This window comes from Xiphias gladius, chromosome 22 (assembly GCF_016859285.1).
Source record: "Xiphias gladius isolate SHS-SW01 ecotype Sanya breed wild chromosome 22, ASM1685928v1, whole genome shotgun sequence".
NCBI lineage: Eukaryota > Metazoa > Chordata > Actinopteri > Istiophoriformes > Xiphiidae > Xiphias > Xiphias gladius.
Window position 1 is genome coordinate 28,194,067 of NC_053421.1, and position 15,105 is coordinate 28,209,171.

The 15,105-nt window shown below is 43.3% G+C and overlaps 1 protein-coding gene across 1 annotated transcript; it reads left to right on the plus strand.

Moving 5' to 3' along the window:
• The first annotated feature begins 5,506 nt into the window (after nt 1-5,506).
• On the plus strand, nt 5,507-13,912 carry LOC120784070. The gene is made up of 10 exons (XM_040117506.1): nt 5,507-5,899; nt 6,517-6,882; nt 8,158-8,511; nt 8,681-8,698; nt 10,477-10,540; nt 10,634-10,677; nt 11,242-11,392; nt 11,607-11,720; nt 12,639-12,706; nt 13,608-13,912. The coding sequence occupies exons 1-10, from the start codon at nt 5,507-5,509 to the stop codon at nt 13,629-13,631; spliced, it is 1,596 nt and encodes a 531-aa protein (XP_039973440.1). The 3' UTR covers nt 13,632-13,912.
• The last annotated feature ends 1,193 nt before the right edge of the window (nt 13,913-15,105 follow it).

Here is a 15,105-nt window from a genome sequence, read left to right on the forward strand (position 1 = left end):
TCATTCTTAGCGCTCTTTTACAGCCCCACAATCAACACAAAGTGTCGGGTGAATTTCCATACTGGAAAAAACCAAACAAAACATACATCTCATTCACATATAGCACAATAAGACGAGAAGGAGAGAGCTTGTCTATTTAAAGCAGTTACAGTCTTCGTGAAACGTTTTGAATGAGTAATACGACGGCAGTGGTTCCAAATAAAGATTATCTGGTTAGTAATTGCGAGACCAGAATGTGTCGTACAAAGGTTTGGAACAGACTCCGGAGACATTGAGGATTATTCATCTGGATGGTCGGCTCCGATAGCTGTCAGAACCAGGGAAAGTGTTTTACTGAGACGGGTCGTTACCAGGTGGGGTGGTATCAGGTTTCTCATCTAACCCTCGGCGAGGATGCAGATAAGCGTGTTTCCCAGAACGTTAAATGAAGCCTTTAATACTTTCACTTCAGCCGATACTGTGGGAATTCGTGGAAATTCCCAAACAACTTTCCATTTCATCGAATTGCCACAACCTAACCTTTGTTATTTCAGCTCATAGGAAGGACTTTGTGTCAGTCTTTGCATCTAAAAATCCTGCCCTGGTGCTTTGATCAGCTGCTTTTAAATGAATCAGCTCTTGATGATGACAATAACAAAAACCTGCTTACAATCAGAATAAAACCTGACATCATAAAACTAATTTAAAAAATAAAGCAAAATAGGTTAAACTATAATACTAGTCAAGCCAGTTTAGAAATTTGCTTTCTCCCGATTCTGTTCAAAGGGACCCGTTTAAGTTAAGCTATGCACTATATCTTTTTATGATATTCGCATGTACGGCCGTAGCGTCCTCAGGACATGTCTCGCCGTCACCTCAGACGGCCCCTGAGGAATGAGCCGCAGCAGCCTTTTGGCCTCACCACGCTGCTGATGTGGATCTCACCGTGTCCTCCGTGGTGATGGGGAAGACCAGATATACTCTTAATCTGATGAACACAAAGTTGACCTTTATCTGTGCACCGCTGAAATTCCTCACCATACATAGCACGAGGCATCTTTCACCTGCAGTGCTAGAGTAGCAGCTTGACCAAAACACAAGTAGCACACATATTAATGTCCTCATGATTCGCTTTATGCTAATCCTCTTTTTTTATTTCAAGCTGGCATCGTCCGCTGCGGTTGGACATTAAAGCGTCTATAATGAATATATTTATAATGAAAAATATCAAAAGACGATGTGAAACCCTTGTGACAGTGTGAAAGGAGTCTCTGGTGGTGCTGAACCTTCAGAGAATCATCCGCTGAATCTTTAAAGTGAGTCTCAGCTCATTGTCTATCCGTCCGGGCCACGGCTTTACTGGGCTGGTTGACTCCAACGGCTCTCATAGTGTTGTTTTCAAACACGACGGAAATGAGTAACAAAATGAAAAAAGAAAGGCCCTGACTAAACTTGTGTTGTTTTGTAACTCATTTCCATCTAACTCCAGTGTTTCTGTTTTAGGTTTATAAATTGTAAAACAAAATTGTTTGCCAGTTACGTTGTGGTGACAGTATTATTCACTGGTTGGAGCCTGTTCAGAGCCGATTGTTTTTTTGAACATATGTAAGTGTGTCTGTGTGTTGATGTGTGTGTGTGTGTGTATATATATATATATATATATATATATATATATATATGTATGTATATATATATGTATATAACTATAAAGAGTCCTGGTCTAGACCTGCTCTATATGAAGAGTGCCCTGAGATAACCTCTGTTATGATTTGGCCGCTATATAAATAAAATTGAATAAAATTGAAAAAAATTGAATTATTCTGCGTATGTGTTTGAAATTTGTATTTTTTCTTCAATTTCTTTTGTTTTGTCTATGAATATGGGTTTTCTAAGTTGAGGGCCATCGGATTTATGCGGCGAAACTTTACTAAAGTTGTACAGTTAAGAAAAGGAAAATTGCCTCAAGGTACCACAGGGTGCCGAGGGCGACGCTTTGGGAACCGCTGCATTTTACAACTGTTCTCAGAGGCTGCGTAGTACCCCTCTTAATATTTAGACTGATCTTAATTTGCTCCTTTAAATTCGCTTTTCGGCGTTGTCGAGGGCATTTGGGTGGCTGTGGCCGACAGCATGAAACACGCCACAGCACTCTTATCGAGCTGAGAAGGGCTGATGGTCGCGTACAGCACTGCCACTCTGTCCTTGTCTGTGTGTTTGGACGTACACACTTCCCGTGAGCGCTTCCTCTTTTGCTCTGAGGTCACAGCCCCAGTTCCCCTCTGGTCCATTCAGGTGCCCCTCCGGCTGGGCCGAGTGCTGCTCTAAGCTGTGGAGGAAAACGCCTCTCTCGGATGATGCAGACAGGCTGGAGTCAGAGGAGTTTTTCTAGCGTATCGTGTCTCGGGTTCTTCTCCGACATCTTTCACACAAACTCAAATCTGACTCACCCGTGTTCAGACAGGATGCGCGACCCAACTCCTCTCGCCTTCGTCGGATCAGAGTAGAAAGGCAGACATTACCTACAATCTGAATGAACTCGCTATAACTGAGCGTCACATCATTTCCTACATTCAAATTTCAGTAACTATAATACAGCCCACGATCTACAGTGTAATTTTGAAGAATTAGGTACAAAATACTTACTGGTTTCATACAGGTGCTTGCACAGAGGAAGGAAACAAGACTTATGGGGAACAAGGGAGTTAGAATTGTTATAGAAAGGAGAAATCAATTAAACTCTACGTATTTTTGTAAATACTGCATACCTACAGGGTGAAGCACTGGGAAAGAAAACTGAAGTTTGGGGAAAGTGGTCAACGCTTCATATAACTGCCTCGTTCTTACTCTGCAATTAAAGAGTAAAAAGGGAACAATGGTCAACGCCTTTTTACCGCCACCGAATCTACACTGACCTACCAGGAGGGACCAGTGGGAACCATTTGCCACCTGGTTCATGAAGTGAAGTTTGGCTTCAGAGCGCGGGCTGGGTTATCACGGGTTCTTCGACAATCGCTGAAGGCATTATCTGGTGAGGTGCCCCTTCCTTCCACCTGTGTGACTGCGCCTTGGGGAATGCGGAGCATGCGGAAACCCGCAGTTAGACAGTTTTGACGTGACCTCCGGTTACCTCCAATTACTCTGCAACCAGCGAGTACAAGAACCCGGAGGACCAATTCATTTAACCTAGTTTTGACTTCAAACTGTAGCTCAGTGTCAGTTCCTTCACTGGTCTAAAAGGGACATTTACTGTTCAGGCCTGGATTTAGAAGCGGGTAGTACTTGGTGACATTTACTCGATTATACTGTATGTATGTACTTTACTTAGGTACCATTTTGGAGTGAATTGCACTTTAAGAGAAGCTTTAATGCATCATACTTTTAAACTCTGGGACAAAGTTCTTAATACTTTTTCTACATTTCTTATACGCTACTTTTATTTGGTATTTATTTTTATCCACTTACTGCACGTTCTGGTGGTCAGATCCCGGTTTTTCTGCTGTGGCTCTCTGTTGACAACAGAGATAAGAGTGTTTATCAAAAAGCTACAAGCCCTCATGTCTCTGCTCACAGATTTATCTACAGAGTCAGATCCAGAGAGATTAAACCTCCATGGCAACAGCACCAGTAGCTCAATGAAATGCCATGAAATTTTACACCAAACATGCATAGTTGCCGGAGGATAAATCGTACTGACTTTGGAAATCCCTTGACTTTCCTTCTAGTGCCACCGTGAAGTTTGCTTTGTGGTTTTGAGTGAAATGTGTACCGACAACTATTGGTTAGATTGTTATGAAATCTAGAACAGACATTCAGGTTCCCCCTTAAGATGAATTGTAGTAACATAAGGTCCGAAATGTAACTGAGCAAATACCTGCAAATAATGACATTCCCGTCAGCCTCGGCTGTAGTTGGTGTTTGGTGCTAATTAGCAAATGTTAGCACGCTGACAAGTTAGTGAACGCGGGTTCGATATCACCGCCTCATTCACTCACTCACTTTACCCCATATAACGGACACTCATTGCTTTACCTAATAGTGAGCAGTAAACTGAGATTTCAGACACGTACTAATCATCATTTTGCATCACCTCTGTCGGCTGTCGAGTTGCCCGATGGGTATTAGACACTAAATTAGTGTACACGCCATGGACAGCTGCACGGTTGTAACATGCTTACTTTCAATTCGTGATGTTTAGCATGATAGCAAGCTTTCGTGCTAATATTACCACGTCAGTCTGCAGCGTTGGGATAATGGGGTTAGCAGCGTGCATTGCTGTTTGTGACTGTATCTTTTTTAATTCTGCCGGTGAGGTCAGAAATTTTCCAATTCCACACACAGTGGCTTTAACACAGTGCTGGATGAGACCTAAAAGTAGACCTGAAGCTGACAGGAGTTCGGCCGTCGGTGTTGGTGCTAGTCTCTTATGAACTTTCTCAGGACAAATTCAAATTTTGACCTGTGGATGGTCCTCGACTGAAAAGTCAGGGCATCAACATGGTCATTGGGACTCATCCAGGGAATAGAGTCTGATGTTTGACATGAAATGTGTTTACACACCGAATGGTAGTGTTTGAAACTTTTCAGTCTGGAATTGAGTGTTGGGTTGACACACCAACAGACAGTCTGCATCACCATCCGTACAGCCACTCCCAGCATTGCTGATACCTTTTCAGTTACATTATACTTGGTTTTATAAGGAATACTACAACGGACAAGCACACAACCACCCCAGACTGTATTTAACAAACTTGTCGGCCTGTCCTATTCAATTTTTATCTGGTACTCAGTCCTATTTGGCTGTGCATTTTGGATCTTTCTGTCTATAGTTTCTCAGTAATTAATTCATTAAATGCATTCATTCCAGTAAGATGCTTTAAACCTTTATATTTAAAAAGTCTTATGCTTCAACCGAGAAACTAATGTTTGACTGCACTCGAGGCATTTTTAGGGGTCTTTGAGCAAGAAAGTCAACCACCTTCTCTTGTTGTCTTTTTACATCACCCTGCATGAGAGAATCAGCTAATCCTCTTCTTGACACATGGTGGATGTTCAATTCTGAAAATCCAAGACATTGTTGTTTAAAAAAACAAACAAAATACACACAAACACAACAAAAAACATTTCTTGATCCTATTTCTTGATCCTATTTGTGCTGGCATACTTTCCAGCGACTAGTCAGGTTTGCCGTGCCAGATTTATGCAACAAATTCTTGCCCCCCCTAGGTTACACAGAAAGCACAAAATCAGAACCAGATGTCGAGCTCCTTACACAGCTCTCGATCCCTCGCACTGAATTTCTCGGAATAGGGCTGCTGCTCTGAGACCAGCCTGGCTCTCATTCTGTGTTGCGCATCTTACTGATATGTGACCTTAGCAGTGGTCCTAAATCAGTGCTTTGTTTGTAGAGACTCCATTCGTGGACTCATACTCCACCTCCAGAGAGTAGAGCAGAACAGCAGAGACACACTGGTTTCAAAACTTCCAAGGGTCCTGCAGCACAGGACAGCTTTAGAGATTACTGAAAACCATGAGGTATTTTGTCTTGGTGGTTTTGGGATTGCTGTTGTCTCCTCAGCAAGCACGTAGTGGGAGAGATGACAGGCCAAATTGCAAGCCGGTAACAACCAGCTTTTGTCAAGGGCTGGGATACACCACTACCCTCCATCCGAGTGGAGTTCAAGGCTTCAGCCTGCAGCAGATTGGTCAGATTGTGGAGACAGCCTGTTCACCAGAAGTCTCCACACTCATGTGTCGTGTGGTCATGCCTGAATGCAGCTCAGAGGACGACAGCCGGATGAAGCCATGCCGAGCTCTCTGTGAGAAGGTCAAGACAGACTGCGCATCTGCCCTCAAAGCGAAGCGGTTGTCCTGGCCGATAAGGCTCCGATGTGAAGCTTTACCAGAGTCTAACTGTATACGGGTAAGTATGAAATAATGAGGATATCAACTCTTGTATTTGAAGGGGGTCTTGTTTCGTTTTTATGAGTCAGTGGCTTTTAGAGACGCTTTGAAAAATAGTTTGACACTTTGTGAAATGCCCTTATTTGCTTTCTTGCTGATATTTAGATGAGATGGATACTGCTCTTATTTCTGCTCATTAAATATGAAGCTACTGTACAGCAAGGAGGTAGGTTAGTTTAGCTTAGCATTAGGACAGGAAAGGGGTAAACAGCTTTGTCAGAAGGTAACAAAATCCACCTACCAACACCTCCACAGCGCACTAATTGAGGCGTTATATCTTGTTTGTTTAATCTGCACAAAACCGAAGTGCAAAAACAACAATTTGTGGTTTCACGGAGTGACCCCTGGAAGTCACTGCACTCAGCCGAGACATAGTCTCGTAAAACCACTTCGGCTAACCACTTGGCTCAACCAAAAGGCCAGTGTCCCATTCGGGCAAAGACGAAGTCCTGGTTGAAGTTTTTTTGGTGCCGGGGAAAAAAGTTAAAAGGGCAGGACAGTTGGGGTTGGTGAGAACTACAGTAGTAAGAATGTTGTTTATTCAACCTTCACTGATTTATCTTTCTGTTATTCCAGGGTCAGAACACCAATGTTACTCCAACCTCCCCTGCAACATGTCAGACAATCACTGTCCCTCTCTGCTCAGACTTACCTTACACTGAGACTGTGCTGCCTAATATTCTCGGCCACAAAACTCAGGAGGAAGCAGGCCTGGAGATACATCAGTTTGATCCACTTGTAAACGTGGAGTGTTCCCCTCATCTGAAGCCTTTCTTGTGCTCCGTCTACACTCCTAAGTGTGTGTCAGGAAAAGCTCGGTCTCCCTGCAGAACGCTCTGCGAGCAGGCACGGTCCGGCTGTGAGTCACTGATGAACAAGTTCGGCTTCCTGTGGCCCGAAGCCCTCAGGTGTGAAGCATTTACCACCGAATCATGTGAACACGTGAGTCTCCTCTCTTTACCGACATGAACATATGTTTACATGTTTACAAGCCACCAGGGGAAGAACAGAATAGAAGAATGCATTTGTCTAGGCGACCCAGGGTAGGATCCGTGGGTAGCTGAAAAAAGAAAAGAAAGAAAGAAAAAAAAAATAAAGGAAGAAATAAGCCAAACTAACATATTTGCAGAAACATATGTTGTGTCGAAGGTTGTTGAGCTCACCAAGGCAAGTTCCCGACAGTGGCAACAGCCAGCCTCCCCTAGTTACCTTAACACAGCTCCCTAAGAGAGAGACTTTCGACTGCGTTATCTACCATGACCTTAGGCTTTGAACCACCACGTCAGTCCAACATAATGACTAGCATCTTCTTCGGTCTTGTCATTTACAAATCAGAAAACACTGCCATAATTAAACCAATGCTCTCCAGAAACATAGTTGAAGGATTTATTCACATCTTTTTCTTTAACTCTCGCCTAGACTATTGCTATTCATAACTCGCCTGAATGATGCAGCAGTTGTCCACCTACAGCAAGGCTTCCGGCAAACACTAGATATGGAGAACATCACCGGTCCTCATACATATCACATCTCATAACCCCTTATTCTACATGAGACCCCTTTAGACGTGAAAACCATCTGCCATGTAGATGTAGTTACATGCAGAACATCATGAACTCCAATGATCATCGCATATAAAACATCCATTAATCTGCTTAGAGAGCACGGGAATAAGACACTTCAGAACTTGGCAGAGAATCAAAACATTTTTAAGTTTTCTTAAGTATCAAAGTAATGCTGTGATAGCTGTCCGTAAGTCCATGGGTACGCTGTAAACAGGAAGTGCTAGTAGCTAATTCAACGTACTTTTAATGGTGCCAATTTTGACATAATGTAAACAAATATAGGCTAAAAAACAGGACTCAAAAGACAATACCAGTACCTGCATGTAGATTTCATTACAGCAACACATTTGATGAGCTTTTATGGGGTTCTGCTCTCCTGGTGGCTTTACTTTTTTCTGTTGTCATATTGGTTCCCCATTAGACCCGTACGTTGGCGTTAGCATGTTTTATCAGATTAGCAGAAACATTTTACTTAATTTTTTTACGTATAGGGTTTTCAGGCTTAAGTTCTGCTTCTGTGCCCAACCCTCAATGACAATATTTAGCCAAAGATGTCGCCACACTAAAAGAAAAAAAGAAAAAGAAAAAAATCTGACACATGTCAAAGGGAATTGGAATTGGAATTACACTGTGCACTTGTGTCTCGTTCCAGTATGGAGTGAGCAACAGTGGGGGGATCTGTGAGCCGATCAGCATACCGATGTGTCAGGGTCTCTCCTACAACCAGACCATCACCCCGAATCTTCTGGGACACACAAGTCAAAGGGAAGCCGCAATGAAGATGTCTTTTTTCAACTCGATAGTGCAAGCCGTGTGCTCGGTGGACATCCGCCTCTTCCTGTGCAGGGTGTACGCGCCCCAGTGTGTGGCTGGGGAAGTGCAGCGGCCCTGCAGGTCTTTCTGTGAGAAAGCCAAACAGGGCTGCGATGGTCTGATGACCAGTTTCGGTGTTTACTGGCCAGATGAGCTGCAGTGCAACTCATTCCCAGAGGAAAGGTGTATATCAGTAAGTAACGGACAATTTGTTGATTTAAAAAAAAAAAAAAAAAAAGAAATTAAAAGAGTTCTGTTTGGTGAAGGGCATGAACCTGAATGTTTCCTAAATGCTGCATCACTGGATATTTTGCTAATCATCTATCTGAACCTGACATCTTCCTTTTTCTCTTCTTTTACAGGAAGACAGCAGGAGTGAGGTATTTTGTTTTCAGAAATTTATGTTAACTCTATACTGAATTTTATATTATATTGTATATTAGTTGTTGATCAAGCATCTTGCAGCAGCACCTACTGAGGGCTCAACATTGGAGTGTACAGGTGACTCAAGGGGAAAAGTTCTCACCCACCACTGCTGGGTTCAGCTTGATTGCACAATTGAGCACGTTTGCATGTAGGAAGCCAGTGACAGATTTTGTCCCCATTGCTGCATTAAGTGACTCCTTCTGGTGGGTGCGGGCCTCTGCACGGAGGGTGTTGAACTGAGGGGGTTACCAACCTGTTAAAAAGACATCATCAATGCCATGTGTCCATCTAATCACGGCTGGCAGAGACAAGAACCGCAGTCCGCATTGACGAGAAAATTGAACACATTCCCAAAAAAGACAATAAAATAACAAATAACTTTAAGGTACCCTGTAGAAATGTTTTTCTTTATCACCACTAGCGCTGGGAGGCAATGTTTTACCCCTGCCAACAGTTTCACAGTGTTTCAGCGATTAACAGGTGGCGATAATGGACCGAGAAACACAGCGATGTGCCAGTAAAGGCAATGAAGGAGAAGCCTACAAGCAAGTAAACTATGCAGGTTTCAAACGCTTAAGAAAAGATCAGATTGGCAAAGGTCTTCGGAGGAAGGAAATGTGTTCAACATGTTTAGACCTCCAAGATGCACACAATGCATTTTACTGAGTAACACAAAATGTAAACAGAGACTTTGTTTGTTGACAAGAGAAACTCCACAGGCCACCTTTAAAGCAAGACTATCTGACTCTGAGCAGCGGCAACAGCGCCCCCCGCAGCCACACTTGGTGCACAAGTGTTAATTACAGGACGCCGGCGCGTTAAATTCTGTTGGGCCCCGAGTCCGCGCGGTTAAGGGAAGGGGAAGCAGCGTATCCCTTGAAGCTAACAGCTCGTGTACAAACAACAAGGCCCATCAGTCGCTCAGGCAACAAACAAAAAAACCATCATCTCAGGTCAAACCAGCAGTCACGCCGTCCACTCACGTCAAGTCAGCGTTCGGCTGCTCTGACCGATACCACAGCAGCTGTGTGCTAAGATGTAGATGCTAGGAGACGGTCTCTTCGCCTCTGCCATGGCGTCCGTCCTGAGAATACCGGGCTAGCTTCTTCTCACGGCTAGCTGAAGACCCATAGTTGGGGTTGTGCGACGTAGTGCCGTAAAGCGTTGCACACTTCTCGCAGGAGTTCGGACCCACTCACTCCAAGTTACATAGGGCAAGAACGGGAGTTCGAGGCACAGAGTGGGAACGAAAGAGGCGCCATTCTCCCCATTACAAGTCAGCTGTTTGAAGCTGTTATTTTAAAGTAAAATAGTTGCATAATGTTGCTTTAAATCATAAATGACCGTGATTTTTACCCATTAAAGGAAAAGAGAAAAGTTTGTTTGGGGCATTCGATTGGGTTTATTTCAGCAGGACTGTGTATTGCCTTGTGTGCTTCAATGATACAAAAAAAAAACCAAACAAACATGGATCCTCTCGTAAAAACATTACTCCAGAGAACTACTAGTGGTCAGAAACGCCACATGGTACCTTTAATTGACGCTAAAGTCTCGACCGGCAGCTGGAATTTTAATTTAATGTTTTGGTGCACGTACAATGTTGTGGGGGGGGGGTCCCTGCCAGTATTTTAGGATCATTTTGTGCGATGAAGCCGTTTGTATTGTACTAACTGTATTTCACCTCAAAGTTAGAGTTACCAAGTTATTACATGTTGTGTCTTGTGTCCAACAGATGCTGAAAGCTGAAGATGTTCTTGCTAAACTGAATGCTGGTGGCTACTCTGTTCGTGGGAAATGTCAGTTTATTTTCCGCTAATTTTAACACTTATCTTATGAATGAGAATGAGACATTTTCACGCTCATAATCACATTTATTTTCCCCGATTTAGCCCTGAGTCTCAGGACTGCGCGCCTCCTGTTGACCCTCATGGATGTATCCTTTGCAGCTCACGCTTCACTGCCGGGTTTTCACCCTTTTCTCTTTTGGGCAGTAATTTCAACTACTCATCAGAACAAAAGGAACTTCAACCATCATGTAGCTGCTCTTTACGGTCGGTAGAGGACAAAAATTTGACCCAGGAATAAATTATTCTTCCCACCATGAACGCTGATTACAAGAACATGTCCCATGGGTGGGTCTAAATAAAAAAGGTGAATGTTGTAAATGTTAAAGTGATGTTTCCCAAGGTTTTGTTTCTCTACCTGATCCTAATGAAAAAATCTGAGACTTTATGTAAACTGGCAGTTTATTCCAAATTACGAATAGTTTTACCCAAAAATTAAAAGTAAAAGCATCAGTGAAACCTCAATATTTTTGTTTTGTTTGGTTCAGATCTTTATTGTCCCACGAGAGGAAAAAATACAATCCTAACTAACCAGTAATGGGTCACGAATCTGTCACACCGACCTCATTTCTGGCTGTCAACGGAGCCACTATGCAATCAGGTCTTGGGCTGTGAGTTTTCAATTTAGTTGAGCTCTTCAACAACACTTCCAGGCAGACAAGACTAGGGACCTGGATGTGGTGGAGTTCTTCAAACTGGAGCATTATGTGGCTGTAATCAGGAGAGAGTACGTGGAGAGCTACGAGAGGACGAATCCGCCCTCCGTCACTCAAGCCCAAATGGAAAAGGCTCTGTCTGCCCGTGGTAATACATTCTATCTTTAACAGTACAGTAAAAATACACACGGTATCATTTACCTTTTATTATTTCTCATAACTCTGTTGTTGAATCTGAAGGATGAGAGTCATTTTTCAAGCTTTCCTGACAAAATGAAGGAGATGGTAACTGGCCGAAGGTCAGGAAGGTTGATGAGTCTACGCTGACTCGCTTTTCGTCCGCCCTTGTCTCTGTCATGCAGACTTCAGGTTAGACGATGACACCTTCAGAATTCTGTGGCACGAATACCAATCCCAAGGGGGGATCAACTACGATGAGTACGTGGCGGTCCTGACCAAACTCCAGATCCTCAAAGGTAGGTATCGGCAGGCGGGCTGAGTGCTCTAGGTTTTGGAAGGTGCTGCCGAGGGAAGCTGTTGTCTGTCACTCGCAGCTGTTGTGATTTTGCATGGTCGCGGAGCCGTAGCCGGGATTTTAGGAATACTGAGGCCATCTCTCAAACCTCCATGAAGCTAGCCCCCGAAAAGTCTTTGAATTTTTTTCTTTTTCCACATTTTTGCTAGTATTTCAGCGGCAATATTTTCTGCAGATTTTATCCTCCTTCACAATTGTCCAAATGAAATCCCTTTCTGTTTTCGGCCTAAAGCTGACATGACCTCAGGGTCCTCGCCGGTAACTTCCGCCCTCCTCGACTCTTTCGCCACGTATTGCATCTTTTTTGGAAATGAAGGTGGATACGACCGTACCTTTACACAGCCCAGAAACCACTGGGATGATTCGACAACGGCATGGTTTCTGTGAGCGAGAGATTTACCCGGCGGGAAAACAAAGTGAACTTTAGAACAGTCTCACATTGATCTGTTAGTGAAACAACTTGTAGAGGTTTTCCTCCTTATCAAACACGATGAATTCATTTCATAGAACGGATGAACATTAAAGGAGAAAACAGCAGACTGTTAAAAAATGTAATATTTGATCAAATAACACGTTGTCACATTGAGCCTCGTCAGCTGTTATCTCGTCAAAGTGGAGTGAAGATTATTCCCCAGTAAAAGTTCGAAAGGTTATGTTATCTTCACCTTCTTACAAGAGTTTGATGAGTGTGTTTTGTTCGGTCAGCTTTTCATGGGTTTGTTTGTGGTTATGTTTGGGGGGGACTCAGGTGAATGAGACAGGGAGGACGTTCTGAGAACATCTGGTGGGAAAGAGAGGAAAAACTAAACAGGGCTGAGACGGGAAGACTCTAACCACATATTTTAAATACCTGTCTCAGATCGTTTCAGAACCCATCTGCTGAGCTTGCCATGTGACTGCCAAGTCGCCAGCTTCTCTTTCAAGCAGGTGAGTTCAAATATTTCGATTTATGTTATCAAAGAATTTCTCCTCGAGGCAGCATTGGCCTAGACGCTGTTTGTCCACCTGGGTGTGAACCTGCACCATAAACATTTCCAGCAAAAAGAAGTATCACTTAATTACTAAAAAGAAACAAAGGTGTTATAGAAATACTTCAAAAAAGTTATATTAGTTAATTTGGGATTGTGCAGATTGATATCAGCATTTTGTTTGTTTCGAGAGACTTCCTAAACTTCACCCGGGACTATGAATTAAAACAGTGTCTGTATGTACAAAATAATCCGCAGCAAAGAAATGACAGATGAACAGCAACCGAGAGAAGTAGCAAATAAAAAGAAATGTACAATAGAGTTTATGAAAGGTATGAAAAGTTTTACAACTCTGCATCCGACCACCGTAGATTAGATTCAGTTTTATTGTAACTGCACAGAGCACAGGTGCTGAGACAATGAAATGCAGTCTAGCATCAAAAGCAGTAAAGTGCAGAGCAATGTACGTATGTATGTATAGAGATACACTGTACGTAACAGCGAGAGGAATAATTGAATACGCTTAGATAAACAGTATGAACAGAGTGAAACGAATACACCAAGATATAAACAGCATGCGCAGCAGTTACAGGAGCCGTTTGCAGGTATAGCTGTAAATATGTGGTGCGGGTGTGAGAAGGAGTGATGCTGGCAGTGGACATTACATATAGAACAATCAGTGCAGAGGTTCAGTGCTTAACGCATTAGATGCAGCTACAATGGCGACGCCGGCTGGTCAGTCCTTGGTACTGCACACCTGGGAAAATTAAAAGGCAAAGCCTGGTGATGTCCTGCATGCTCAAAGGTTAATTGTGTTATTACACTGTTAATAACTTTTTTCCCTCTCTCCCTCTTTTCAGTTCATGAATTCAGCCATAATCTGAGCGTCAAGCAGGAGCCGAGCTGAACGAACCGGTGGAGGAATGTTTTTGGAAAGTGGCAGCGTAGCTTTGGTAGCACCGAGAGCTGCAGGGCCGAATATATGGTTGTGAATCCTTTCATTATCATCTCCATTAACAAACCTTCATTGTTTAAGTGTAGAATTATTAAAGGGACATTGAGCTATTTCTTATTAATTCCTGAATTTTGAAGTTTCAGCAATGTAAAATGCTTCTTTTGTGTTTGTTTATATTTTCGGATCAAATACATGAAATAATGCCCATCTTGTAAAGTTGTTACATCTCTCATTTAAAAAAATACTCGGCTGCAATAATCATTAAGCCTTTTTTTTTTTTAACATATTCCTCTTTCTTTTTCTGTGGCTCAAAATCTGATGAAATTACACTTGAACGTGATGGTCTATTTTAACTTATTACAAGCACACATTAGGTTAAATAAAAGAAACAAGACATTAAAAACATTAAATTGAATTTTAACATACAATCATCAAGCACTTTATCAGGAACACAGGTACACCTGCTTATTCATGCAATTATCCACTCAGCCGATCACGTGGCAGCAGTGCAATGCGTTAAATCGTGCGGATACAGGTCGGGAGCTTCAGTTATTGTTCACATCAAACATCAGAATGGGGGAAAAAAAACACGATCTCAGTGACTCTGACCGTGGCAGGACTGTTGGTGCCAGACGGGCTTTGGGTTCGAGTGTTTCTGAAACAGCTGATCTCCTGGGATTTTCACACACAACAGTCTCCAGAGTTTTTACTCAGAGTGGAGCCAAAAACCAAACAGACGGCAGGTTGGTGGGACGGGTCAGAGGAGAATGGCCAGACCGGCTGGGCTACAACAGCAGAAGACCAGACCTGAGGCTGCAGTGGGCACAGACTCAGCAAAAACTAATCTGGCTGTTCTGATACCCAGTATTAGTACGGTGTTCCTAATAAAGTGGCAGTGAGTGTGTAATTGATAACTGGCAGCACAACAGTTTCTGCAGGTACGATTTCAGTCAACCAGGCGTTTCGTTGGTTGACTACAGCCCTGGCGCCTTCATCCATTCCCTTCAAAGAACACAAGCTCATTCTCGTCTAGGCCGAGCTTTCAGTGGTAACTTGACATCCACTCAAGATGTGTAGTCAGCGATACACGCACCCACTTGAGCGTCAGTGGGGGGCAATGACAAGAATAGCTGAGTGGTAGAGGAAGCCACCTGAGTAGACTTCCTCGTGTTGAAGCACTCGAGGAGGGGCCCAGACTTAAGCCCTGTGGAACCCCTATAACCACAGTTGTTAGGAGCAACCTCTCAGGAAGGATGCGAACAAAGTGTAGAGCCTGATACACCAAACCCTTCAAGAGTGGAGAAGAGGATCCGTTGGTTCACCGTGGTAAATTCAAGCAGACCGGTCCAGGGTTCACTCTTACAGCATGCAGTGCCCCTGTCACGGCAAGGAGGGCTGTCTGC